A 26630-nucleotide genomic window follows, 5' to 3' on the forward strand; every position below is an offset into this window, starting at 1 on the left:
TCTCCCCAGCTCTATTTTAGTCTATTTACTTTTGAAACAGTCAAAGTAGCTGAAGCTGTCTGCGAACCACAATCCTCCTGTCTCAGCCTCCCAAACGCTGGGATTACAAGTGTGCACTACCATGCCCGGCCTACAACAGTATTTTTAAAATTGAGAATGGCTTATTTTACATTTCTTCCTTATAAACACAAATAATTATGCAGTAAAGCTATACTTTTGAAAACCTTTCAGGGTTTCTGACCCTTATACTCAAACACACTTTCACATACACTGAATTTGCCTGCTGTATTGCCACTCTTTTTTTTTTTTTTGGTGATACTGGGGTTCCTGGAAGCCCTTCTACCTCTGGGCTACACTCACAGACTTATTTTATATTTTTGAAACAGGGTCTCTTACACCAGCGCGGCTGGCTTCAAACCTGCGCGATCCTCCTGTCTCCACCTCCCAAGCACGGGGATTACAAGCGTGCGCCACCACGCCCGGCTATTGCCACTCTCTTAAAGAGACCTAAGGTTTTTGCCCCCTCCCCCACTTTTTGGTGGTGCTAGGGTTTAAACCCAGAAGCTTGCACATACGAGTTGTACCACTGAGCTACACTGACAGCCCCGTCTCCTTTTTCATTTGAATTTATAGTCGAGCCGGGCATGATGGCACTCGCTTGTAATCTCCGAATTCAGGAGGCTGAGACGGGAGGATCACGATTCGCAGACAGCCAACACCAGTCACTGGTAGAGACCTGCGTTTCCTGACCTTTTTACTTGTTATATAACCACTCTGCGTTATGTGAGGTGAATGTGATAACCACTAACACCGTGGACACTCATGCTTTGTACTGACAACTGGTCCTGCACCCATTAACTATGGTTTCCACCGCTGGAAACCTCTGGTTTTAGGTGCCACAGTCTGACGGACGGACGTATGTACACACATCAACCACTACAATCAGCGCAAAGCAAATGTGAAGGATAAGGCAGGAGTCGGGGGTTTTTTTTGTGTGGTACTGGGGATTGAACACAGGGGCATTCTACCTCCAGGCTACACCTCCAGCCCTGTTTTCTTATTCTTTGAAACAGGGTCTAAGTTGCGGAAGGCCTAAGTAGCTGAAGCTGGCCGAGAACCTGTGATCCTCCTGTCTCAGCTTCCCAAGTACAGGAAGTACCAGCATATGCCACCATGCTGGGCTCTTTATATAAATATATAAGGCGCATAGTGTTAACACATAACTGAAACCTTGCTCTCAGTTTTAGGTAATGTAGGCCCTGTGACAGAATTTGAATGCAGCAAGACTTATAAAGCAAAACAAAATCACACCCCTCTGTGGTGGTAGTCACACACAGAGCCTCATCGTACAAGCGCCCATTTTCACACTGGTGTGGCCTGGGCCCTGTCCTCCGACACCTCCCCATGGACTCTTCCCAGCTCCCTCACATCAGCAGCCCCACTGCCTCTGATCCTTTTACATGAATTTATTTCTATACAATGTTCTAAAAACACCCCTTGGATCGTACATAATTTTTTTTCTTCATTTTTAAATTGCTTTATAACAACTGGTTTCCTGTTTTGTTTTTTAAGTATTTTCTCTGGAATCTGTCATGATTAAAAAAAAAAAAAAAAGGCAAAAGTAAATAAAAAATGCCATGGCCAGGGAAGAGGGTGGAGGAAAAAAAGATAAAAGTAAAATAAAACATCAAATATGAAAATTCTCAGAGATAATGCATTTATAAACACAGAAATGGTTACAACAAAGATGGCCGTGATGAGCGGGTATATATATATATTTATATATATATATTTATATATAAATCCATGTCCGGCATCTGACTGTGGCACCTAGGGGGCTAAGTCCAGTCCTGGGGTTGCCCTGAACTCTCCTCTCTGCAGTACCCTTGTCCTGGGGTTTCATGGAGAACGCCAAGCTCCCTGGGCTGGGGTGGAGAAGCTGGGTCGAGGGCCTTGACTGGCAGAGAAGGGAAGAGAAGCTCCAAGGAGAGCCAGGCCCACACTGCTAGGCCACCCTTGACCACCTGGGGAATCTGGCCCCTTGGGGACCACACTCAGCCCATGCCCCCTTACAAATATAAGGAGGTCTAATCCCACCCAAGTCTCCTTCACCAGCAGTCGGTAAGGAGTGAAGTGAGACTGTGGGAGAAAAAAATGGCTCTTGGGGGCTGGGCACACAAGAAACCTCTGTTCTTGGCAGGCAAGCCTAAGACAGGAGGCTGGTTACATTTAGGGCCCCTTCTCTTTGTTATCAGGGAGGGCCAGCCTCTAGTCTTCGGTCAGCCCAAACTTTGAGGATGAGGAGGGAGGAAAGGGTTAAGTGTCCACACCGGACAAGTTTCTGTGAGGTCATAACAAATTCTTCCCTTGAGCACCAACCCCAGATTTTAAAAGCTTCGCTTGGGAGGGGGCTGCTGGATGACGCCATCAGCTCAATTTCTGTGCCAATCAGGAGGGCTGATGTCCTTTTGAAGAGGAGCTGAAAATAATGGTGGTATCTTGTGAATAAAAGCTGTGCCTGAGGCTCGAGGAGAATGGAGCCAAGGCTTGTCAAGGAAGAAGACCTTCCCACCAAGAGGAGACGGAGAAAGAAGGGCCAGAACTTCTCTCTCCTCTTCCCAATGGATGGCAGCACGGATCTCTAGGAGCTGGCCAGGTGCTCCACCTGGATGGTGCTGGTGGTGACCGTGAGGCAAATGTCCTTGTGATGCTCTGCCGTCTTATAGGGGGTCAGGTCAAAGGAACACTGGGGTGGAGGGTTGGGGTTGCTGTCCCCACCACCCCCGCCCTGGGGGGCTGCCCCAGGGGACTGGAAGTGTGGTGGCTGCGGTGGCTGCTGCTGCTGCTGCTGTTGTGATGCCTGGGAGGCCTGCGCCTGGGCCTGGGCCTGGGCCTGGGCCTGGGCCTGGGCCTGGGCCTGGGCCTGGGCTTGAGCTTGAGCCTGCGCCTGGGCCTGGGCCTGGGCCACTGCTGCTGCTGCTGCTGCCGCCTGCACTTGTTGCTGGAGATCAGGAGGGTTGTGTTTGCGCATGTGTTTCATAAGGTATGTTTCCTGAGGGAGATAAGAAGAAGGTGAGGAATGAAAAGGCAGGAGATGACTGGTCATAGCATCCTGGGCCCCTACTCTGCATCAAGTAGGATATATTTATACAGAGATACTCTGGGGCCGAGTAGGCAGAACTCAAGTAGCACTTTTTTTTCCTTTTTTTTTTTTTTGCGGGTCTCCGGATGGAACCCAGGGGCATTCGACCTCCGAGCTATACCCCCTGCCCTATCTTTTATTCTTTATTTTGAAACCAGGTCTCAATGAGTTGAGAGGACTTCACTAAGTAGCTGAGGCTGTCTGCGAACCGCAATCCTCCAGTCTCAGCCTCCCGAATGCTGGGATTACAAGCGTGCGCCATCACGCCCGGCTTCATCTTTTTCTGGAGTCTAATAGAAACACCTAAATAAAATCTTCCTCCCCCAACATTTCTTTTCTGTGGTGCTGGGGATTAAACCAGAGGGCATTCTACCCAAGCTACAGCCCCAGCCCATCTGATTCTTTACTGTGAAATGGGGTCTACGCTGCAGTGGGCCTCACAAGTTGCTGAGGCTGGCTGCCGACCCGCAGTCCTCCTGTCTCAGCCTCTCCCCAACATTTCAAGTGGCTTTATGTTACCTCAGACATAAGTAAAATGAAGAAACCTTATTTATCGCTCTTTTTAGGATTAGTGGATCAGGAATCCCTTGTACCTCTTGGGTACAGGTCTAACTATTTCTGGATGGTACTTGGAGCAAGAGACCTTTATCCAGAATGAAGGGCGCGGTGGTGGCCGCCACAGGGCTACGAGGAGGAGAGGGAGGGGCGAGCGCTCACCGACGTGTACGCGCGGCTGCAGATGGTGCAGGTGTACACCTTGGCGTGCTTCACTGTGTGCGTGGACAGGTGCACCTCGAGCGAGGCCGCGTCGGTGTACGCCCGGTGGCAGTTGTGGCACTTGAAGGGTTTATCTTTGTTGTGCTGCCGTCTGTGGGACTGAGAAAGTCAGGAGAAACCATGATGAGCGTGTGCGCTTCCCCGCCTCCCTGACCTTTATGGGAAGAGGCCCAGGGTGGCAGCACGCCTGGTTACAATGATGGCTGAGGCTGGCCCCTCATCCGGGGGTCTCAAAGTGAGGCTTGGGGATCTCTAGGGAACGCTAGGGCCTTTCCAGGGACCCACAGTCTCAAAATCCTTTACGAATAATGACACACTGTTTGGCTTTTCACTTATTCTCTCTGGACAGTACAGAGTCTACATGACATGTGGTATCACAAACGGCTGCATGCAGCAGATGTGAGGACAGACACAACTTCAGTCACTCCAGACAGTGAAGACACTTACAAAATATAAAGCAATGCCGTTCTCCCTGCTACGTTCTTCTGGGAGTCTTTTGGAATAATTATATGTTGTTGTTTGGCAGTGTTGGGGATGGAACCCAGAGGCATTCTACCTCCAAGCGACGCCCTCAGCCCAATTCTTTTATTTTTATTTTTTGTGGTTCTGGGGGTGAAGCCCAGGCTACACTCCCAGACCTATTTTATACTTTATTTAGAAACTACCTCCAGGCTACACTCCCAGACCTATTTTATACTTTATTTAGAAACAGGGTCTAAGTTGCTGAGAGCCTAACTAAGTAGCTGAGGATGGTTTCGAGCATGTGCGATCCTCCTGTCTCAGCCTCCCAAGCACTGGGATTACAAGCGTGCACCACCACGCCCAGGTTTTTTATTCTTTATATTGAAATAGGGTCTCAATGAGTTGCTGAGAGCCTCACTAAGTAGCTGAGGCTGTCCTCGAACCACGATCCTCCTGTCTCAGCTTCTCAAATGCTGGGATTACAAGCGTGCACCACCACAACCAGCTTGGAATAGCTGTATATGTTAATGCTGGTTTTTTTTTGTGTGTGTGTGTGTGTGTGGTACTAGGGATTGAACCCAGGGACATTCTACCTCCAAGCTACTCCCCTGATTCTATTTTTTTTTTTTTATTCTTTATTTTGAAATAGCCTCACTAAGAAGCTGAGGCTGGCGGCAAAACTACAATTCTCCTGTTTTAGCCTCCCAAGTACTGGGATTATAAGCATACACCATCATGACTTGCAATATGATGCTTTTTACATAATTTGGGGGGGGGGGTCTGGGGATGGAACTCAGGGGCATTCAACCTCTGAGCTATACCCCCTGTCCTATTTTTTCTTTATTCTGAAACAAGGTCTCACTAAGTAGCTGAGGCTGTATGCGAACCGCAATCCTCCAGTCTCAGCCTCCTGAATGCTGGGATTACAAACCTGTGCCACCACACCTGGCTTCAATACAGCGATGTATATATATATATATATATATATATATTTTTTTTTTTTTTGGGGGGGGGTGGTGCTGGGGGTGAAACCCAGAGGCTACCTCCGGGCTATACTCCCAGACCTCTTTTACATTTTATTTGGAAACAGGGTCTCACTAAGTTGCTGAAAGCCTCACTAAGTAGCTGAGGCTGGCCTTGAACCTGTGCGATCCTCCTGTCTCAGCCTCCCAAGCACGGGGATTATAAGCATGCGTATCACGCCCGGCAATATAGCGCTTTTTAAATAAATTACTAAATTCTTTTTAAGTAACTTTTTAAGTTACAATATCTACACAGACAGGCATTACCCACATAAATCAAAGCTCTCTGGGTTCCTCAGTTACTTTTATTTATTTAATTTTCTGGTGGTGCTGGGAATTGAACCCAAGGCTTTACACACACCAGGCAAGAGCTCTACTGGGTTCAGCCAGGTATGGTGGCATACACTTGTAATCTTAGAACCTGGGACGCAGAGACAGGAGGATTGCAGGTTCAAAGGCAACCTGTGCAACTTAGTAAGCCACTCGGTAACCTAGTGAGACCCTGTTTCCAAATAAATAAAATTGGGCAAACAAAAACAAGAGAGAGAGACAGACAGACAGACAGTCCTGAAGAAGTTTGAGAAGCACTGTACTAGTCAGATGGCACTCTGACCCGTGCCTCAGCGAAGCTGCACGTGGAGGATGGAGCGTTACCTGCAGATTGGAGAGTTGTGTGAAGGCCTTCTCACAGCCTGGGTGTGCACACTTGTATGGTCTATCTCCAGTATGGATTCTGCACAGGATGAGAAAAGAAGAGAGAACAGATGTGAGCAAAGCCACTTAGGAACAGACCTCCTCCAGGCATCCTTAGGTTACCTCCTGTGGAAACTCATCAGATGGGCCCGCAGGAGGCACCAGCCTCAGTTCCTCCTTGGCCAAGAATGGATCGCAATGCCTGATTTCTGGTCACTACCTGCATCAATCCTATATTCTGAAGGGGGGTACTGGGACTGAACCTAAGGGTAGTCTATTTCTGAATTACACCCCAATCCTTCTTTTTTTTTTGAGGTACTAGGAGTGGAACCCAGGAGCATTCTACCTTCAAGCTACACCCCCAGCCCTATTTTTGTTCATTTTGAAACATGGTCTCACTGAGTTGCAAAAGGCCTCACTAAGTAGCTGAGGCTGTCTGTGAACTGTGATCATCCTGTCTCAGCCTCCCAAATGCTGAGATTACAAGCATGTATCACCAGGCCCAGCTTATTCTTTACTTTGAAACAAGGTCTCGCTAAGTTGCAGAGGGCCTCACAAAGTAGCTGATCCTGCCCAATTTTATTTATTTGAGATCATCCTGCCTCAGCCTCCCAAGTACAGGGATTACAAGCGTGCACCACCACACACCTAGGTCCAACCCCTTTTTGTTTTGAAACAGGATCTCTCTAGGCTACAGCGTCTTGCTACATTGCTGAGGTAGTCTTGAACCCGTGATACTCCCATCTCAGCCTCCCATGCACTGGGAGGTGTGTGCCACTGTGCCCAGCTCCTGCATCCTTTCTTGCATCACTCAGCTGAAGGTGAGGCCCTGTCTGTTAGGAAAGGAGACTGAGCCGTGGCGCTCAGGGTACAGGCAATCCAGAATGCGGCATACAGGTCTGCTTCTACAGTAATTGTCCTAAAGAGCACTCAGCAACGTGAGGTAAACATAATAAACAGCACAGAAAGACACAATACTTCTTCCTCAGTCCTCACCCTACAGCCAGAAACTATCTCAGCCCTGAGTATCACATCCAGAGAAGGTTCTGGAGCCAGAGAGAAGCTATGCTGATGGTGGAAAGCAGCAGTGGCATCATTAGAAACTCATGGGAACTCTTAGGGGCTTTGCCCAGTCCAGCCACATAAGGGCACGAAATGCCCAAGTTAGTAGCAATTCAACCTTGTCCTCTAGCACTGCGGGACTCTCATGGAGAGGAGTCTGAGACCTGAGGGCTCCCCGACACCAGCTCCTCACAAGGGACTTCAGATCCATCTTTGTGATCAGGTGCTTTTCTGGGCCTCTGGCATAAAACCTCAGAAGTATCACAGAAGATGCCTCTTCCTTATGAAGAGAGTGTGGCTCCTTTTCTCAAAGCAAGTTATCTTGATCACATTAAGGTGGGACCGTCACATCCACAAGAAGCCAGGTGAGACGGCCCCGGCCAGGCACGGTCTCGACTGCAGCTCACTTGACGTATCGCCGGAGACCATCAGCTCTTGGTTGGCAGCTCCTCCCTTCCTCCAGTCGCTTTGGATTCACGGATGGCGAGCATCCTTATTAAGCAGGCACTCTCCATTTTCTGTCTGCCAGTTCTCTGTGAATATTTGGCATGTTCTGTTTTGTTCTCTGCTCCTGGCATTCCTCGGAGCCTTGCTTGTTGCAGTGAGTGTCCCAGGCTGCGACCAGCTTCCGTCTGATGAGATCCCCTGTCCATAATTGGTGCCCTGAGGGCTGGGGGTACGGTCTTCTCCAATCAAATGCCTCTGCTTTGGCACCAAGAAGGAAATCTTGCAAGATGTGTGCATGGGTATTTTCATGAAGGGAAAGAAACTTGTCTTTGCTCCAGCTGTGTCTGTCTCCCATAGACTGGGGAATGGCATAGTTGCCGTAGCTTTCCAACGTAGTTCGTGCCCAGGGGTTTTCCTCCCATTCACTCGTGTCTTCAGTGTTGCTGCCTGGTCTTCTTTCTCTCCGATGCCAGCCATGCTCTCCTCCAGCCAGGTCTCTCCCCCGCCCCCCGCATGCGGGCTGTTGTGTCCAGGGCGGGGTGGGGAGGGCATGCCAGCGGGGTGGGTCGGTAGCCCGCCACTCTCCCTTACCGTGTGTGCTGCTGGAGGTGGGAGAGCTGGCGGAAGGCCTTCTGGCAGTAGGAACAGTTGTAGGGCTTGGCCCCCGAGTGGATTCGGAGGTGCTGGGCCAGGTAGGAGGTGTTGGCGAAGGTCTTGGAGCAGTGCGGGCACTTGTGGGGCTTGGTGGTCTCCGTGTGCATCTTGGAGTGGATCCTGCCGGAGAGGAGAGGAGGGAAGGGGGAGGAGGTAGCAGCTCGACACCACGGGCTCAGCTCTCTGCTGCATGAAATGATGTTGCTTGACGGATGCAATCACCCCTCCCCCCCTCCCCAAAATGCTCCAGCCTGGCGAGGCTGATGAAGAGGACACCCAGAGCTAGGTTGCTGCTGATCGCAAGTCGGTGGCCAGGATGGCAGTGAGGTGATGAAAGCTGCAGCCCATGGCTCCTGGTAACCTTATTCAGTCTTGTCAACCCTTGTTTCTTCCTAAGGCCACACACTCACCACAGACACCCTGCTTCCAAATGGCAATCTGAATAAAGACCAATACCGCCTGTTCCCCATGGACCTCAAGTTGAACGCACACCTTGGCTCTGAACTGAGGCCTTTAGTAAAAGCAGGGCCTGCTCTGCAGAAGATTTCCAAACAAAGACACAGAGAGAAACCACAAAAATTGTTCCAGACTTAAGGATTGGAGATTACAATTTTCAAGGTTCCCCACACTGTTGAGGTACATGATTCAGTTTTCATAGATAGTGACAGGAGAGAATTAAGGATCCCAAGGGCAATGGTGAAAGGGAAAGAAGAATACAGCTGGACAGAGGGATCAGTGCAGGCACCACGGCCTGGGAGGTTTCACAGCTGGAGTGAAATCAAGAGGACCCTTACCGCGTGTGCTGCTGGAGGTGGGAGAGCTGGCGGAAGGACTTCTCACAGAAGTTACAACTGTAAGGTTTAGCCCCTGAGTGTATACGGACGTGCTGGGCCAGGTAGGAGCTGTTGGCAAAGGTCTTGGAACAATGTGGGCACTTGTGGGGCTTGGTCTCCGTGTGCGACTTGGAGTGGATCTGCATCTCCGACTTGGAGTAGAATGTCAGTGAGCACATCCGGCACCTGGGCCAAACGAGGGTGACGTTAGAACCTTCCCACGAGCAGCACCGCTGAGCCCTCCCTCCCACTTCCAAGACCCGCCACTCTGGTCCCATGTTCCAACTAGAGAACATAAGGTCCCTGAGAGGAGGGGCTTGTTATCATTCATTAATGCCTAAGCGTCTAGCACAGCGTCCAGCACGTTACAAATATCCAGTAAGTGCTTACTGAATGACTGGACTCCCTACATGGACAAAAAAGAATTCAACCCCGGTAAAGCAGAAGAATACTACAGATCAGGGTGGATATGGATTTCACTGGGTCAGGAACAGCCGCTAACTGGTTTTCCTCCTGCCTCTAACTTACTTCAAACATTTAAAGCGCGCCTTCCTCCAAGTTCCCATGTGTAAAGTCTGCCTATACTCATCAGGTCACCTGGATGAGAATGAAGGGCAACTGAGGGAGGGGTCCTCTCCTGTCCCCACAGACAGCCCTTCCCTAGAACCCCTTCGTGCTTTGGGCAGTTATTCCTAGAGGGAGGAGGTGGGGCAGATCAGAGTTACTTGGAGATATTTCTCTAAACCACGTATATCTGGCTGATGTTCCATCAATCACCTAAGCCCCCACCCGCCCAGCCTCCTGGTGACCAAGTGAGAGCCACTTCTGCAATACGCCAAGGTAACTGTCGGGAGCAGGTTGTACCCTGAGTCTAGGGGAGAAGGTCTGAAACAATGATCGTCCACACTAAACCTCTCCGCTGTCCTACCCGCGAAGCCAGCGCAGCCCTGGGGGTGGTGTCAACAGCACCAGGCCTGAGAGTGTCAATGCGGTGCCTCTGCACAGGTTAAGCCACATCCCTTAGACTCCTCTGGATAAAAGCTGTTATCTGTGAGCTAAAATCCTGTCATCTAGCAAGCACAGTGTAAGTAGGAAGGGAAGTGCCTGGAGCCAGTGATGGGCCAGCCCTCTCCTCAGGGCTTCTTCCACCTTTAGAAAAGGCTCTTGTGGGGAGGGGAGTGACTGATGATTTCTGCATTTTCTTCATTTCAGAAGTTGTTTTTTTTTTTCTTGGTGTGTGTGTGTGTGTGTGTGTGTGTGTGTGTGTGTGTGTGTGTGTAGGTGCAGGGAATTGAACCCAGGGCTATACGCCTAGCCCTTTTATATTTTTTGAAACACAATGAGGTCTTGTTATTGAGGGTCTCCTAAGTTCTGGAGGCTGGCCTCAAACCTGTGATCCTGTCTTAGCTTCACCACACTGGCTTATTTCAGGAGAATATTTAAAATGGATAACTGAGATCAAGACTAAAAAGAACACGGAGTTCTTCAGAGAAAAATGGTATCACTGTTAGTTGAGGTATCCTTTGAATTAAATTCCAATCACTAATATCAATTTCCTGTTCTCTACTCACTTGATAGCTCTGAAGGACATCTGACTACCAGTTTATCAACCTCTGGCTATTGAATCACTGCATGAGAGGGAAGGAGGTTCTGTTTATAATCAGTATGGTCCACAAGACATGGCCAACAGGAGTCTGCATACCTAGGCTCTACTCTGACAGAGTTCAGTTAAAAGCTTGCTTCTTATAGATCTCAACTTTCTGGTCTATAAAATGCCCCTAGAGGGGTAGCAAATACCTAGGACAGTCAAAGATTAAGATAAATGCTAAGAGCCTCGAGTCTGATTGATGCCACCAAGTATTTCTCTAAGACTGAGGTCAGCAACTGGATGTAACTGTCACTTACAGGGCAACTGTAAACAAAATAATTTCTCTTGGTGGCTAAAATTTCTCAAGTCAGATAGAACCACACATTCATTCATTCATTCTTTCTTTCTTTTTTCTTCAGTGCTGGGAATCAAACCCAGGGCCTCCATGCTGGGAAAGTACTCAACTGAGCTACATACATGGCCCTAAAACATCCATTTTAATTCAAATAAAATTCCATTTGTGTGTGTGTATAAATATTCAACACACAAATGTATTTCTGTGTGTGTGTGTCTGTGTCTGTGTGCGCGTGCGCGCTGGGGATTGAACCCAAGGACATTCCACCTCTGAGTTATATCCCCAGCCCTATTTTATTTTATATTTGGAGTCTCAGCCTCCCAAGTACTGGGATTACAGGCATGCGCCACCATGCCCAGCTCACAACTGTACTGTTACTGTATAAGTTAATCATCAGGAAGAATGTAACCCTCTTTATCCAAGTTTCTCATCAGGTTAAAACCTACAACACCTGAATTAATCGATAATGGGTTGGTGACAGGATGAGCAGTACTGCCAAGTGTATTAGCAGGTCTGTAAGGGTGAAGACAATGGCAGTGATAGCAGCCATGTGCTACTGTGCCCGACACTGCCAGGCAGTGGCACTTAAATACATCGTTTCCATTCTTCACAACAACCTGGCAAGCATTACCCCTGCTGCACATAAAGGAAGGAACACAAAGGCTCAGAAGCAAGTAATTTGTCAAAGGGCAGGTATTCACTCTAAAGCCAACCTACTACAAGATTTCTGACACTAGAGGTATTCAGGCAGAGGCCGGACAGGCAACTGCAGGCACAAGGACTGGCCTAGGTGACCACTGAGTACAGGCTGATGGCCATCCTAATCAAAAATAAAAATTCACCAACGGTCCAAAATCTAAACTCTGAGCACTCACGTGATACCACAAATTGAAAATTCCACACCTGCAGTCATGTGATGAGGCTGCAGTCAAAACCCTTGCTCCCTAAATCACCTTCAGGCTATGTGTGCAAGTGCACACAACACATATATGAACTGCATGCAAAGTCTCGGGTCCCATTTCCAAGATATAACCTATACACGAATACTCAAAAATCTGAAGGAAAAAAAAAAAACCCAAAGGCAAAACACTTTCTGGTCTGAAGATTTTGGATAGGAGCACTCAACCTGTATTCCCAACTCTGAAAACCTACGAGGCCAAATAAGAGAGCAGCGAGTCCTCTACTGCCGGTTCCTGGGCAGCTGGAGAGAAATCTGACTCAGGGAGCTGTAGCAGCTGCAGGGAGGAGCAAAGCCGGCACCCCGCCCCGGGCGCGCCACTGCGAGGGCGCATTCACATTCAACAGGTAAACGGACCTTGGGGACGGGCAGTGCAGTCGCCTTGGCCACAATGACCACTCTGAATTATCATCCTATTTTTTCCAAGACTCAAAACAATTTCAACTATTCTTGTATGTCCCTCAAAAACATTCCCACAAGATGAGGATGTGACTGATCTTCCTCTTTCATAGATGAGAACAAAGAGATAGGTTGACTTGCCCAGAGTAACAGAACCCAATTCCCCCAATACCCAGTCAAATGCTACTGCCCACTGGAAGGGAGGCAGTTAACCTAACCCACCCCTGCATCAAAATCCAGATTCTCTGCAATTAAAACGAGTCCTCTGGAACCTCAGAGTCCTGAGTTTCTGCAGGATATGATTAGCCACCTTTCAATCTATAGGTTATGACCAGTCACCCTTCAATTTTGGAGTTCTCTTTAGCCACTTGGATGCTGGGTTTTTCAAGAATTTCAAAAACACTGAGGGTATAGAATACTAACAGGCTTCCTTCTAACTGTGTATTCACATATATAGTTTGGGAAGTCTAGAGATAACTAAAATACTGATTCAAAAATAAATACAGTAACTGGGCAGAATCAGAGGCCTCTCATCCATCAGAAGCGCTTCATAGGGAGCCGATCCTCCAGATACTCCTACACTGTATTCTGTACAGATGTACCCTGTCACAGTGACCTCACCTTAACCAAATATGAGATGAAAGGGATTTTCATCTTATGAAGTGATACATATAAAAAGACTGTATTTATTTATTTATTTATTTATTTATTTTATTTATTTTTGGTGGTACAGGGGATGGAACCCTTCTACCTCCGGGCTACACTCCCAGACCTATTTTATATTTTATTTGGAAACAGGGTCTCTTACGCCAGCGCGGCTGGCTTCGAACCTGCGCGATCCTCCTGTCTCCGCCTCCCAAGCGCGGGGATTACAAGCGTGCACCACCACGCCTGGCTATAAGACTGTCTTTAAATGAACCAAACTTGTTAGGTACCCTTATAACATAAACATTTTCCAAGAACAATTTTATTGTATAAAGTGGGGTATATCTTAATAAACTGCAATGAACTTTTGGATTACAAGCTGGAATTCTATGGTGATAAATACTTTTCTGCACAGAAGCACTCCCTTCATTTCCATATAAATATTTTTTATTTTATTTTATTTTTTTGTGGTACTGAGGGTGGAACCAGGGGCTTTTCTACCCCCGGGCCATACTTCCAGACCTATTTTCTATTTTTTTGGAAACAGGGTCTCACTAAGCTGCTGAGAGCCTCACTAAGTAGCTGAAGCTGGCTTCGAACCTGCGCGATCCTCTTTTCTCAGCCTCCCAAGTGCGGGGTTTACAAGCGTGCGCCACCACGCCCGGCTAAAGAGGGATTTAAAAACTAGTTGTGGCTACTCTCCATGGTAGAGCTAAAGAACAGAAATAAAAATAAAATGCTAAGTGATGATTGCTTATCTTTCTGTTGAAGCACCCAACATTTCAAAGCTATTCTGATATATATACTCCCAACAAATGGGAGGCATAAACGGAATGCTCCCCATTTTACAGATGAGGAAACTGAGGCCCAGAGAGGGGAAAAGGACTTGCCCAGGGTCACACAGCAAGTTCGTGGTGGAGCCGGGAACTGAATCCATGAGCCCAAGGCTCTGTCCATTTCCTGTGCCGCAGTTCCCTTCGCTCCTAAAATGGGAACAACATTGCCCATCTCGGTACACTAAGGACAGACCCAGTCTCCCAGCCATGCACACGGGCCCGTCTGCAGAGCTGACAGTGGACACACCACTCTGTACACCGGGACCAAACTTCCCGAACCCCCTGACAGCTTGCAGGAGGGCGAAGAGAGTTCCAACTTTCAAAGGGCAGGGGTCTACTTACATAATTATTTTTGCATAATACTACATGCAAATATATATATATATATATATGTTTTTTGGTAATGGACAACTTAACATAAAGGACCAAAAAATACTTCTCTGAATTAGAAATGAAGAGTCATTTTATAACCATATATTCCAAAGCGGGGAGGCCTCCTATTCCTCCCACCACCCCCACCATGCAGGCTCAGGTGGGCTCTGTGCCCAAGCACGGGCTAAGAGCTGGTACAGGGCACACAGCTTAGGTCTTGGAAAATGGGGATGGGAACACAGGAAGCAAAAAGGAGCTGCAGAGTCCTAACCCTGCTATAATAAGCCCGCAGCCTTGCTGTAACTCAGAGCTCCCGTTATCCCAGAACCAGGCCAGGCTGATGGCCTCCAAACCCAGGGTTAGAAGACTAAGGGGGAACAGCCTCTAGAGGTTCCAGCAGCTCTGCCTGCCAAGCCAGGGCAGAGCACCTGACATGCAAGTGGCTCCAAGGCGGGGAGCTGTCCTGTCAGTACAGGGCCTGACTGGGGCAGGACACAAGACGACAGTGACCCTCGCCCCGTCCTGCCCTGGCTCTGGTCCCTACCTGTAGGTCTTGCCATCCTTCTGATGGTCATCGTCATCCTCAGGGGAGAGGACATAAGGATCGCTCATCTCGGGCAGCCCAGATTCCAGCATTCGCTTCTTCTTGCGGCCCCGGGCAGGCTTGGGGGCCACACTGCCACCGCCTCCACCGCCTCCGCCTCCTTCCTCTGTTAGGGTCGATGCCACCTTCTTGGAGAGGTCAGGGACCACCTGCAGGGCTTGTGAGCCAGGGGGAAGAGCTGAGACAATCATGGGAGCCGAAATGGGGAAGGTCTGAGCTGACGAGGCTGTGGTCACAAGAGAGCCTGAGGGGGATGTGATTACCAAACCGGGACCTAGGGTTGGGAGAGAAAGGAGATGGTGTCATGTTGTTCAGTCTTAACCCCAATCCTATTTCGTCTTACTCCCTTCCCCCCAGACTGTCATCTAATGGACCCCTCACCACCACCCCCATCCCACAGTATACAGGAAACCCCAAACCACAACAAAACAATTGCCTCCTAGCCCCTGGCCCCGCCCCCCTGGTAACAGTGAGATTTACCCCTTGATTGACTCCCTTCTCTTCTCCACCTCTGAGAACAGGAGACTCCTTGATTCAGAGAAGGAAAGAATGTCACCTCCTCAAAGGCAGGGACCGCATCTTCTACTTCTTTGTATCCCCCACAACGCCTAGCACATTGCTAGGCACACAGTAGGCACTTAATAAAGATCTGATTGAGCAATCAAGCACACATCCCTCCCGTCCTGGGAGCCCTCCAGCCTGGGGTCCTGATCATGGAAGATCAACACCTCAGATTGGAGAAGAGCAGAGGTGCTCACCCGCACTCATCAGCCCTGTCGACGGCACAGGGACCACCGTGATGTTCTGGGTGACGGACGCCTGGCTGTGTGGAGTCAGCTGCTCCGACTTGGACTCTGTGTCCATGCTGATGCCCGAGGGCAGGGACACGGAGGCGGGCACGGTCAGCAAGGTGGGGTAGTGGGGTGGGGCCAGCCCACAGCCCTTCTCTGGCAACAGCTGATCCTTCATCTTGTTGATGAACATCGTGTTCTCGATCTAAAATCAAAGAGTGGGAGGGGAGCGCCTTCCTCAGACCAAGAGCCTGAATTGTCTGTTCCCTGAGTATTTTTCAGTGTCTGTCCCCCTCTTTGGTGATTAAGAAACAAGTAGTTAATAAGTAGTTAAAACATTTGGCTTCCAGATAGAAGCCAAAAAAGAAATGCTCTACAGTTCCCAGTGAGGGCGCCTGGCATCGGCATGTGGTTTCCTTGCTTCATTGTTCCAGTAAAAGAGCCTACCTACTCAGTAACAGAAGCGAGCAACGGCCTCGGAATTCAAAACTAAACAATGGGGAGAGCAAACAATCAAACACCACAAGCCGGGCGCGGTGGCGCACGCTTGTAATCCCCGCGCTTGGGAGGCTGAGACAGGAGGATCGCACAGGCTCAAAGCCAGCCTCAGCTACTGAGTGAGGCTCTCAGCAATTTAGTGAGACCCTGTTTCCAAATAAAGTATAAAATAGGTCTGGAAGTGTAGCTTAGAGGTAGAAGCCCCTGGGTTCCATCCCCAGTACCACACACACACAAACAAACAAACCACCACTTACCTGTCCTGAGACCGTGGGGATAGAAGGCCAGAAGTATGGGTTAGAATTGAAGTGAGATTCTTCCATTCTACCTGAAGAAAGAAAATATTACACCCAGAACTAAGTGTGCAGAAGCTCAGCAATAGAGAAAGGGAGCCAAGGGGCTCCAGGTCTCTTCTTCGGCACCTCGCCATAGGGCTGGGAATCAGCGGTCACGACCTCCATGTCTAGTGTACTGGTTCCCTTGGTCAGAGCTACTCAGCATCACAGCCCCACCCGACAGAGGCTACCTTAGCTAATGCTGGTGACAAAACTAAGTAATCTCACGACGCCACAGAATGCTCGCCAAGCTCCAAATCAGTATTACTTTCCTTTGTTGAACAGAATCAGTATTACTTGCCTTTGCTGACCAGAAGGAGAATGAGGTCAGGTGAGGCAAAGGGATGTGCCCAAGGTTACAGAAACTATCACTCGCTCCACAATGGTCAGGATACCTACCAGGGCTCCCCTTTCCCTTACGGCCATCTTACTTCAAATAAAAACTCCAAGATTTCCAATGTGTCTGCAATTCTACACAGCTTGAAAAGGCTTTAGGCCAGAACACAACAAAACCCAAGGGAATAAAAGAAGAAAACTGGCAGGAATCAGAACCAAGGTATTTTTTAAGTACCAGGCTGTATGGGGACAATAGCACACCGATCCCACCGAAGTCCAAGAGCATCCACGGTGTTCTATTACTGGATACCATGCTCTCTGGGCTGAGCAGTGGGAGCCAAGGAACTACTAGTTTAGAAAGGTTCGAGTACTACCAGTAGTAACACCCAGATTTGAACTCAGTGGTGTTCAGAACAGCACCAGATTTTCTTTCCCTTTTTGTGTGGTACTGGGAATTGAACCCAGTGGTACTCTACCTCTGGGCTACACCCCCGCTCCTATTTTCTTATTCTGAAACAGAGTCTCACTAAGTTGCTAAGGGCATCTCTAAATTGCTCAGGCTGAGCTGGGCGTGTTGGCGCAAGCTCGTAATCCAAGCATTCGGGAGGCTGAGACCAGAGGATCCTGGTTTGTGGACAGCCTCAGCTACTTAGGCTCTCCGCAACTTAGTGGAACTTTTTTCAAAATAAAGAATAAAAGCCAGGCGTGGCGGCGCACACTTGTACTCCCAGTATTTGGGAGGCTGAGACAGGAGGATCGCACAGGTTTGAAGCCAGCCTCAGCAATTTAGTGAGGCTCTCAGCAACTTAGTGAGACCCTGTTTCCAAATAAAATAGAAAATAGGTCTGGGAGTATAGCCCAGAGGTAGAAAGCCTGTGAGTTCCACCCCCAGTACCACCAAAAAGAAAAAGAAAAAGAAAAAAAATAAGTGAGGAACAAGTCGGGCGTGGTGGTGCATGTTTGTAATCCCGTACTTGGGAAGCCAAGAGAGGAGGATCACAGGTTCACAGACAGCCTCAGCTACTTAGTGAGACTCCGCTTCAAAATAAAGAATAAAAAGTAGTGTTGGGCGTGTAGCACGGAGGTAGAATCCATGGCTCAATGCCCAGTACTGCCAAAGAAAAAGAAAAAGAGAAACAGCAGGAAAAAAACATTACCCCAAAGGAGAGAAAAATGCTAACTACGCCATTTCACCATCACCATACATTATACACTTGTATCTATCATACAACACCCCATAAATATGTACAATAAATGTGTCAGTCTATTGCTACTCTGAGGGAGAGTATCCAAGGTTCAGGTGGGGAAGGAGGGCACTGCTGACTCCGCTCAGGCTACCCTGTCTGGGGCAGGCCAGAGAGTGAGGAGCTTGAGACCCAGAGAGTGAGTAAGGAAACTGGAGAGACCACCACAAAGGAGCCAAAGCCCAAAGGGAAAAGGATGGGGGGAGGGGGTGTGTCTCTGGGGATTGAACCCAGGGGCATTCTACCTCCAAGCTACAACTCAAGCCCAATCCATCCATCCACCCTTCCTTCCTTCCTTCCGCAATACTGGGGATGGAACCCAGGGACATTCTACCTCCAAGTGACACCCCCAGCCCTATTTTTTATTCTTAATTTTGAAAGAGGGTCTCACTGGGTTGCAAAGGGCCTCACTAAGTAGCTGAGGCTGCCCGGGAACCGCTATCCTCCTGTCTCCGCCTCCCGAACGCTGGGATCAAAAGCGTGCGCCACCACGCTTGGCAGTACTGTGCTATTTTTATATAAAAGGGACTAGAGCAGGTTTTGGTACTTTATGATATGGGAAGCAGCTGGGTTTGGTTGCTCCTCAGTCATTTAATATTGAGCCGTATTTGTGCGAAGCCGTCAGTCACAGCTTGTTGAGCTTGTGCAAGTGTGCGCGCACAGTACTCTTTTATCTTTTTTGGTCTTGAAACAGTGTCTCACTAGGCTTTGGAGACTTGCTGACTTGCTCAAACCTGTGATTCTCCCAAGTTCTGGGATTATAGGCTGCACTGCTGCACCTGTTTGAGGTCACAGATTTCATACAGTCCTCTTTTTTGCTACTTTCTAGAAAAAGGCTGAGAGTTCTTTCCCTTTGTAAAGTTTATGATAATTGAGGGTGCTGTTTAATAGGCAAAAACTGTGATAAGCCTTGTGGAGAAGGATAAGAAATAGACCTGTGTTTTAAGAGAGAACCTTTTAGTGAGGTGTGGTGGTACACCCTTGTAATCTCAGTACTTAGAGGCTGAGACAAGAGGATCACAGGTTTGAGGACAGCCTCAGTAGTGAGACTACTACCTACATCAACCTAGTGAGACCCTGTTTGTTTCATTTATTTATTTATTTATTTATTTATTTATTTATTATTTATTGTAGTGCTGGGAATGGAACCCAGGGGCTTTCTACCTCCAGGCTACACCCCTAGATATATTTTTATATTTTATTTGGAAACAGGGTCTCACTAAGTTGCTGAGAGCCTCACTAAGTAGCTGAGGCTGGCTTCGAACCTGTGTGATCCTCCTGTCTCAGCCTCCCATGCCCTGCGATTACAAGCCTGCGCCACCACACCCGGCTAGAGACACTGTTTAAAAAAAGAAAAAATTGAACCGCATGCATGCTTGTATTCCCAGTATTTAGGAGGCAGAGACAGGAGGATTTCACAAGTTTGAAGACAGCCTCAGCTACTTAGTGAGGCCCTTTGCAACCCAGTGAGACCCTGTTTCAAAATAAAGAATAAAAAATCGGGCTAGGGGTGTAGCTTGGAGGTAGAGTGCCCCTGGTTCCATCCCCAGCACCATTAAAAACAAAAGTCTGTACATGTCCAATACAGACACACCATTTTAGTCCTAAGTACATACTGCATGTCAGGTAATGTTTCTGGTTGAATCCAGAGACAGTAAGGTCCAACTGAACAGTAAAACTACAAAGTTTCTACCCTCAGCAATCTAATCAGGTTAGAGGGATCCAATTTTGCTAAACTTTTGGAAAGCAATGATCAAAATACTCTGCAGGTGTGTCTTCCCAATGTTCCTGACATAGGATTTATCACTCAAAAAAAGCAATTATACCCGTGGGCTCTATAATTTTTTTTTCCCAGTACTGGGGATGGAACCCAGAGGCATTCTACCACCAAGCCATACCCCAGCCCTGTTTTTTATTCTTTATTTTGGGATTACAAGCATGCACCACCACCCTGGCTTAATTATTTTTGTTTGTATGTGTGGTACTGGGGATTGAGTCCAGGGGAATTCTGCCTCTGAGCTGTATCCGTAGCCTTATTTATTTATTTATGTATTTAATTCAGTGGTACTGGAGATGGAACGAAGGGGCCTTCCTAATTCCGAGCCCTATTTTTTTTTTTTTTTTTTTTTTTTGGTGGTACTGGGGGTGGAACCCAGGGGCTTTCTACCTCTGGGCTATACTTCCAGTCCTACTTTATACTTTATTTGGAAACAAGGTCTCACTAAGTTACTGAGAGCCTCACTCAGTAGCTGAGGCTGCCTTTGAACCTGTGCGATCCTCCTGTCTCAGCCTCCCAAGTGCAGGGATTACAAGTGTGCGCCACCACTCCCGGCTTCTATTTTATTTATCTTATTTGGAAACAGGGTCTTGCTAAATTGCTGAGAGCCTCACTAAGTTGCTGAGGCTGGCTTCGAACCTGTGATCCTCCTGTCACAGCCTCCCAAGTACTGGGATTACAAGTGTGTGCCACCAGGCCTGGCTTTTTTTAAAATTTGAAACAGGCTTTTATATATTGCAGAGGGTCTCACTAAGTTGCTGAGGCTGGCCACCAACTGGCCGGCCTTCCTGTCTCAGCCTCCCAAGCACTAGGACTGCAGGTGTATACTACCATGCCCAGCTAACAGTGGTAACTGACAAAAAGAATGAATAAGAGGATCCAGCTACAGAGTAACAGAAGGGAAAAGTCTAATATATAATTTCTCTCTACAGAACCAAGAAAAGCAGTCAGGGCAGTGACACACACCTGTTATCCCAGATACTTGGGAAGCTGAGGCAGGAGGTCAGAAGTGCGAGATGCACCTCAGCAACAACGTAAGAACCTGTCATAAAACCAACCAGGTGTGGTGGGCACGCTTGTCATCCCAGCACTTGGAAAGCTGAGACAGGAGGATCACGGTTTGCGGACAGCCTCAGCTACTTAGAGAGACACTTCGCAACTCTGTGAGATCCTGTTTCAAAAATAAAAAGACTAAAAAAAATAAGGCTGGGGTACAGCTCAGAGGTACAATGTCCCTGAGTTCCACCCCCAGTACAGCCAAAAAAAAAAAAAAAAAAAAAAAAAAAAATTAAACCGGGTGTGGTGGCCAATACTTGTAATCCCAGGAGTTGAGGCTGAGACAGGAGGATCAAAGGTTCAAGGACAGTCTCAACAGTACTGAGACTCTCAGAAACCTAGCAAGACCTTATTAAAAGAAAGAAAGAAGCCGGGCATGGTGGCGCATGCTTGTAATCCCCACACTTGGGAGGCAGAGACTGGAGGATTGCGCAGGTTCGAAGGGAGCCGCGCGCTCTAGCTTAGGAGACCCTGTTTCCAAATAAAAATGTAAAAATAGGTCTGGGAGTGTAGCCCAGAGGTAGAAGGGCTTCCAGGAACCCCAGTACCACCAGAAAGAAAGAAAGAAAGAAAGAAAGAAAGAAAGAAAGAAAGAAAGAAAGAAAGAAAGGAAAGAAAGGCAGGCAGGCAGGCAGGCTGGGTATTGCTCAGTGGTAGAATTCTCCAGGGTTCAATCCCAAGTACCACAAAAATAGGGGGAAAACATGGAAAGTATTGTTCACCCAGATATAAGCAATATTTACCTATAAAATGATACCTTAAAATGCCATAAAAAAAAAATCGCACAGGGCCGGGCGTGGTGGCGCACGCTTGTAATCCCCACGCTTGGGAGGCAGAGACAGGAGGATCGCGCAGGTTCGAAGCCAGCCGCGTGCGCTGGCTTAGGAGACCCTGTTTCCAAATAAAAATGTAAAAATAGGTCTGGGAGTGTAGCCCGGAGGTAGAAGGGCTTCCAGGAACCCCAGTACCACCAAAAAAAAAAAAAAAAAAAAAAAAAAAAAAAATCGCACAGGTTCGAAACCAGCCTCAGCAACTTAGTGAGACCCTGTTTCCAAATAAAATATAAAATAGGTCTGGGAGTATAGCCCAGAGGTAGAAAGCTTCTGAGTTTCACCCCCCAGTACCACCAAAAAAATAAACTATATAAAGTTGGACGTGGTGGTGCACTCTTGTAATCCCAACATTTAGGAGGCTGAGATAGGAGGATCGCAGTTCACGGACAGCCTCAGCTACTTAGTGTGGCCCTCTGAAACTCAGTGAGACCCTGTTGCAAAATAAAGAATAAAAAATAGGGCAGGGGGTGTAGCTTGGAAGTCAAATGCCCTTGGGTTCCATCCCCAGACCCGAAAAAAAAAAAAAAAAAAGCTATAAAAGCGTGCACTACCATGTCCCCCTTCTTATTTTTTGTTTTGAAATAGCATTATGCTAAATTGCTATGGGCTGAAGCTGGGAGTAGTGGCACATGTCTATAATCCCAGTAGTTGGGAGGCTAAGACAGGAGGATCAAAGGTTCAAAGCCAGCCTCAGCAACTTAGTGAGGTCCTCTGCAACTTAGACTCTGTTCCCAAATAAAAAAATAAGGCTGGGGTGTAGCTTGGAGGTAGAATGCCCCTGGGTTCAATCCCAAGCACCATGAAAAAAATATACCTGTAAGAAATAAAATTAGCCGGGTGTGGTGGTACACACTTGTAATCCCAGCATTTGGGAGGCTGAGACAGGAGGATCTCGGTTCGTGGACAGCCTCAGCTACTTAGTGAGGCCCTTTCCAACTTAGTAAGACCCTGTTTCAAAATAAAAGAATAAAAATAGAGATAGGGGTGTAGCTTGGAGGTAGAATGCCCCTGGGTTCCATCCTTAGTACGGAAGGAAGGAAGGAAGGAAGGAAGGAAGGAAGGAAGGAAGGAAGGAAGGAAAGGGGAGGGAGGGATAGAAAGAAAAGTTAGTTATTGAGTCTGGCCTCAAACTTGCGATCTTCCTGTCTCCGCATCCCAGTCCTGGGATGTACCACCATGTTCTGGCAAGAGACATTAAGTAATATCCAGGAACACATAGTAGGACATGAACTCATGCACCAGAGTTTTGTGCATCTGATCACAATTTCCATAGTGCCACCAACCAATCATCAAGAGATAAAAGTATCAGGGCCTCCAGCATGTGGTTTTGGCAAATATTGTGAAGGTCATCTCTCTCCCAACATTTACTACTGTTCTTTTTTTGTGTGTGGTACTGGGGATTGAACTCAAGGGCATTCTGTTTCCAAGATACATCCTTAGATTTTTTTTTTTTTTTTTTTTACTTTAAAACAAGGGTCTCTCTAAGTTGTTGAGGCTAGTCTTGAACCTGTAATCTTCACATCTAAGCCTCCATAGTACTGGGATTATGAGTGTTCAAGGCTACTTTTTTTTTGTATTGAAGATTAAACCCGGGGCATTCTACATCCAAGCTGTTTTATGTCATTTATTTTATTTTTATTTACTTATTTACTTATTTTTTGAAGTACTAGAGATGGAACCCAGAGGCATTCTATGTCCAAGTTACACCCCTAGCCCAATTTCTTATTCTTTATTTTGAAACAGGGTCTCCCTAAGTTGTGGAGGGCTTCACTAAGCAGGTGAGGCTGGCCACGAACCTAGATCCTCCTGTCTCAGCCTCCCAAATGCTCAGATTACAAGTGGGCGCCATCATGCCCGACCCAGCCCTATTTTTTACTCATTATTGTATAACAGGGTCTCTCACTGAGTTGCAAAGTGCCTCACTAAATAGCTGAGGCTGACTGTGAACCTGTGATCCTCTTGTCTTAGCCTCCCAAGTACTAAGATTAGAAGTGTGTGCCACCACACCTGGCTCCCAGCCCATTTTACTTATTTATTTTTAAATTTTATTTATTTATTTATTTTTGTGGAACTAGGGATTAAACCCAGGGGCATTCTACCTTTGAGCTACACAACCAGTCCTGGTTTTTTTTGTTTTGTTTTTGTTTTTGTTGGTACTAGGAGTGGAATCCAGGGCCATTCTACCTCTGGGCTATACTCCCAGACCTATTTTCTACTTAACTTGGAAACAGGATCTCACTAAGTTGCTGAGAGCCTCACTAAGTAGCTGAGGTTGGCTTCAAACCTGTGAGATTCTCCTGTCCCAGCCTCCTAAGCGCTGGGATTACAATCGTGCACCACTACGCCCAGCTTCCAGCCCTATTTTTTATGCTTTATTTTGAAATAGGGTCTCATTAAGTTGCAGAGGGCCTTTCAATAAATAGCTGTGGCTGGCCATGAACTTGCAATCCTGTTTCAGCTTCCCAAGTACTAGAATGTGTGTGCTACCATGCCCGGCTAGCCCATTTTATTTTGAAACAGGGTCTTGCAAAGTTTTGGGGGCTGACTTCAAATCTATGATCCCTCTGTTTCAGTCACCTAAATACTAAGATTATAAGAATATACCACCACACTTGGCTACTACATTTTTGTGTGTGCATGTGGTACTGGGGATGGAACCCAGGGGCTTTCTACCTCCGGGCTATACTCCCAGAACTATTTTATATTTTATTTGGAAACAGGGTCTCACTAAGTTGCTGAGAGCCTCACTAAATAGCTGAGGCTAGCTTTGAACCTGAATGAATAAAATAGGGCTGTAGGTCCGGATCAGAGGTTGAAAGACTCTAGATTCCATACCCAGTACCACACGCACACGCACACAAAAAAAAAGATAAGAAAGGAAAGAAAATAACATTCCCTTAACACAAGCAACCTTTAAAAAAATCATAAAGGAAAGAAATATTTCCACATGATGAGGACTATTAATAACAATTAGCAAAAATTATGAAGACCACATAATTACACAGACACTACCAAAAAGTAGAGATCTATAGTCTCTAGCTTAGTAATCATCCACAAAATATCAACAACAACAACAACAACAACAACAACAAGATGCAAAAAACAATCAACTCAAATTCAACTACAGAATCCGGCATGGTGGCACATGCTTGTAATCCCTTGTAATCCTAGTTAGGCTAAGACGGGGGACAGCAGGTTCGTGGCCAGCCTCAGCTACTTAGTGAGGCCCTCCACAAATTAGTGAGACACCATTTCAAAATAAAGAATAAACCGGGCGTGGTGGCGCAAGCTTGCAATCCCAGCACTTGGGAGGCTGAGACAGGAGGATCGCACAGGTTCGAAACCAGCCTCAGCTACTGAGTGAGGCTCTCAGCAACGTAGTGAGACCCTGTTGCCAAATAAAGTATAAAAATAGGTCTGAGAGTGTAGCCCAGAGGTAGAAAAGCCCCTGGGTTCCACTCTCAGTGCCACCAAAATAAATAAGTAAATAAATAAATAAGGAAAGAAAGAAAGAAAGAATTAAAAAATTGGGCTGGGGATCTAACTCAGAGATAGAATGTCCCTAACCCATCCCCAGTACTGCAAAAAACAAACAAACAAAAAAACTCAATTTCAGAAATAACTCTATTGAAAGAAACAATACCAAAATGCACCATTGCAGAAAGTGCAACCTTAGCTATGGATGTAAAAGGAAGAAACATAGAATCATTTTCTTAATAAGAAACGGAATCTCTTTCTCTCTGGTTCTAAGGACATTCCAGAAGGCCATCCCAGGGCTGGGGATGTGGCAGTGGTACTTTGCCTAGCATGTACAAGGCCTTGGTTTGATCCCCAGTACCACATGGAAAGAAAAAACGGAATGATGCTGTATCAGTAGAAACCGAGGCCTTCCTAGTATTACCATCTCTGAACTCCTTCAAGTACAAAATAACTCAGAAGAACTTTATCCCAATTTTATCTCAAATGACCATCACAGCATAATGCAAATACACAAACAGGACGACTATCACCATGCTACCTGGACCAGCAGCTTCTACCCTGGGCACCTATGGACAACTGCACCCCATCCTCCATGGGAGGAACGGCACCATGGTCTCCCTGGCCTGCCTGTTCCACTCTAAATGATGGATCTGTGAAATGTGGGTAAACAACATGCTCAGTGGGAGAGCGTGAGATTAGCATGTCCTGATGCCCTGGGTTCAATCCCAAGCCCCAAAGGAAAATAAACTGCTAAATAAGGCTAGAGAACAAGGAATATATATTAGTTAATGCATATGTAATACTTAATGCATCAACCTGGCTGAGAAGCCTGTGGGAAATAAGCTTTATAAAGCAACCTAGAGTTATTTCATAAGATATCTACCTTTCCGGTTTAGTGCAGAAGTACAGACCTGCGATCTCAGTTCTGCAGAACTGCCAAATTCAAGGCCAGCCTGAGCAATATAAGACCCTATCCCCAAAACAAATTTTTGCCCTGGGTTCAATCCCCAGCACTGCAAAACAAAACAAAATGATCTATCTCTAGAGTTACAAGTTTTTAGAATACTTAATAACTCTCCCTATTTTCATCAGGTCTCATACATTGAATTTGCCTGAACTTATTTCTGGCATCTACGCCATAGTTTTATCTACTTTACTTCAAGCTACCAAAGAAGTAGGGTTTTTTTTTTTTTTTTTCTTTTTTCATTTTTCAACTGGTACTTGGGTTTGAACCCAGGAGCAATTTACCTCTGAGCTAGAACCCTCGCTCTGTTTTATTTTTATTTTGAGTTGCTGAGGCTGGCCTCCAACCTGTGACCCTCCTGTCTCAGCCTCCCGAATACCAGGAATTGGTACACGACCAGATCACAATTGTGCACCATGACACCTAGCTATATTTTATTTTGAACAGGATTTCCCTAAGTTGCTGAG

General features: G+C 47.1%; 1 protein-coding gene across 15 annotated transcripts; it reads right to left on the reverse strand.

Moving 5' to 3' along the window:
- Positions 1–2641: 2641 nt before the first annotated feature.
- Positions 2642–16461, reverse strand: ZNF384 (zinc finger protein 384; the record flags this gene model as incomplete). 15 transcript variants are annotated; one of them, XM_080705329.1, is made up of 10 exons in its annotated part: positions 2642–3052; positions 3860–4018; positions 6058–6136; positions 8197–8379; positions 9054–9278; positions 13928–14020; positions 14790–15123; positions 15330–15377; positions 15608–15845; positions 16396–16461. In XM_080705329.1, 10 exons carry the CDS (start codon positions 16459–16461, stop codon positions 2642–2644), a joined length of 1836 nt encoding a protein of 611 aa, XP_080561455.1. The 15 variants fall into 15 exon arrangements, with proteins under 15 accessions (XP_080561455.1, XP_080561465.1, XP_080561462.1 ...); XM_080705339.1 differs by lacking the exon at positions 15330–15377 and having other exon boundaries at positions 14790–15006; XM_080705336.1 differs by lacking the exon at positions 15330–15377.
- Between the last annotated feature and the right edge of the window lie 10169 nt (positions 16462–26630).

This window comes from Muscardinus avellanarius, assembly GCF_963383645.1.
Source record: "Muscardinus avellanarius genome assembly, chromosome: 11".
NCBI lineage: Eukaryota > Metazoa > Chordata > Mammalia > Rodentia > Gliridae > Muscardinus > Muscardinus avellanarius.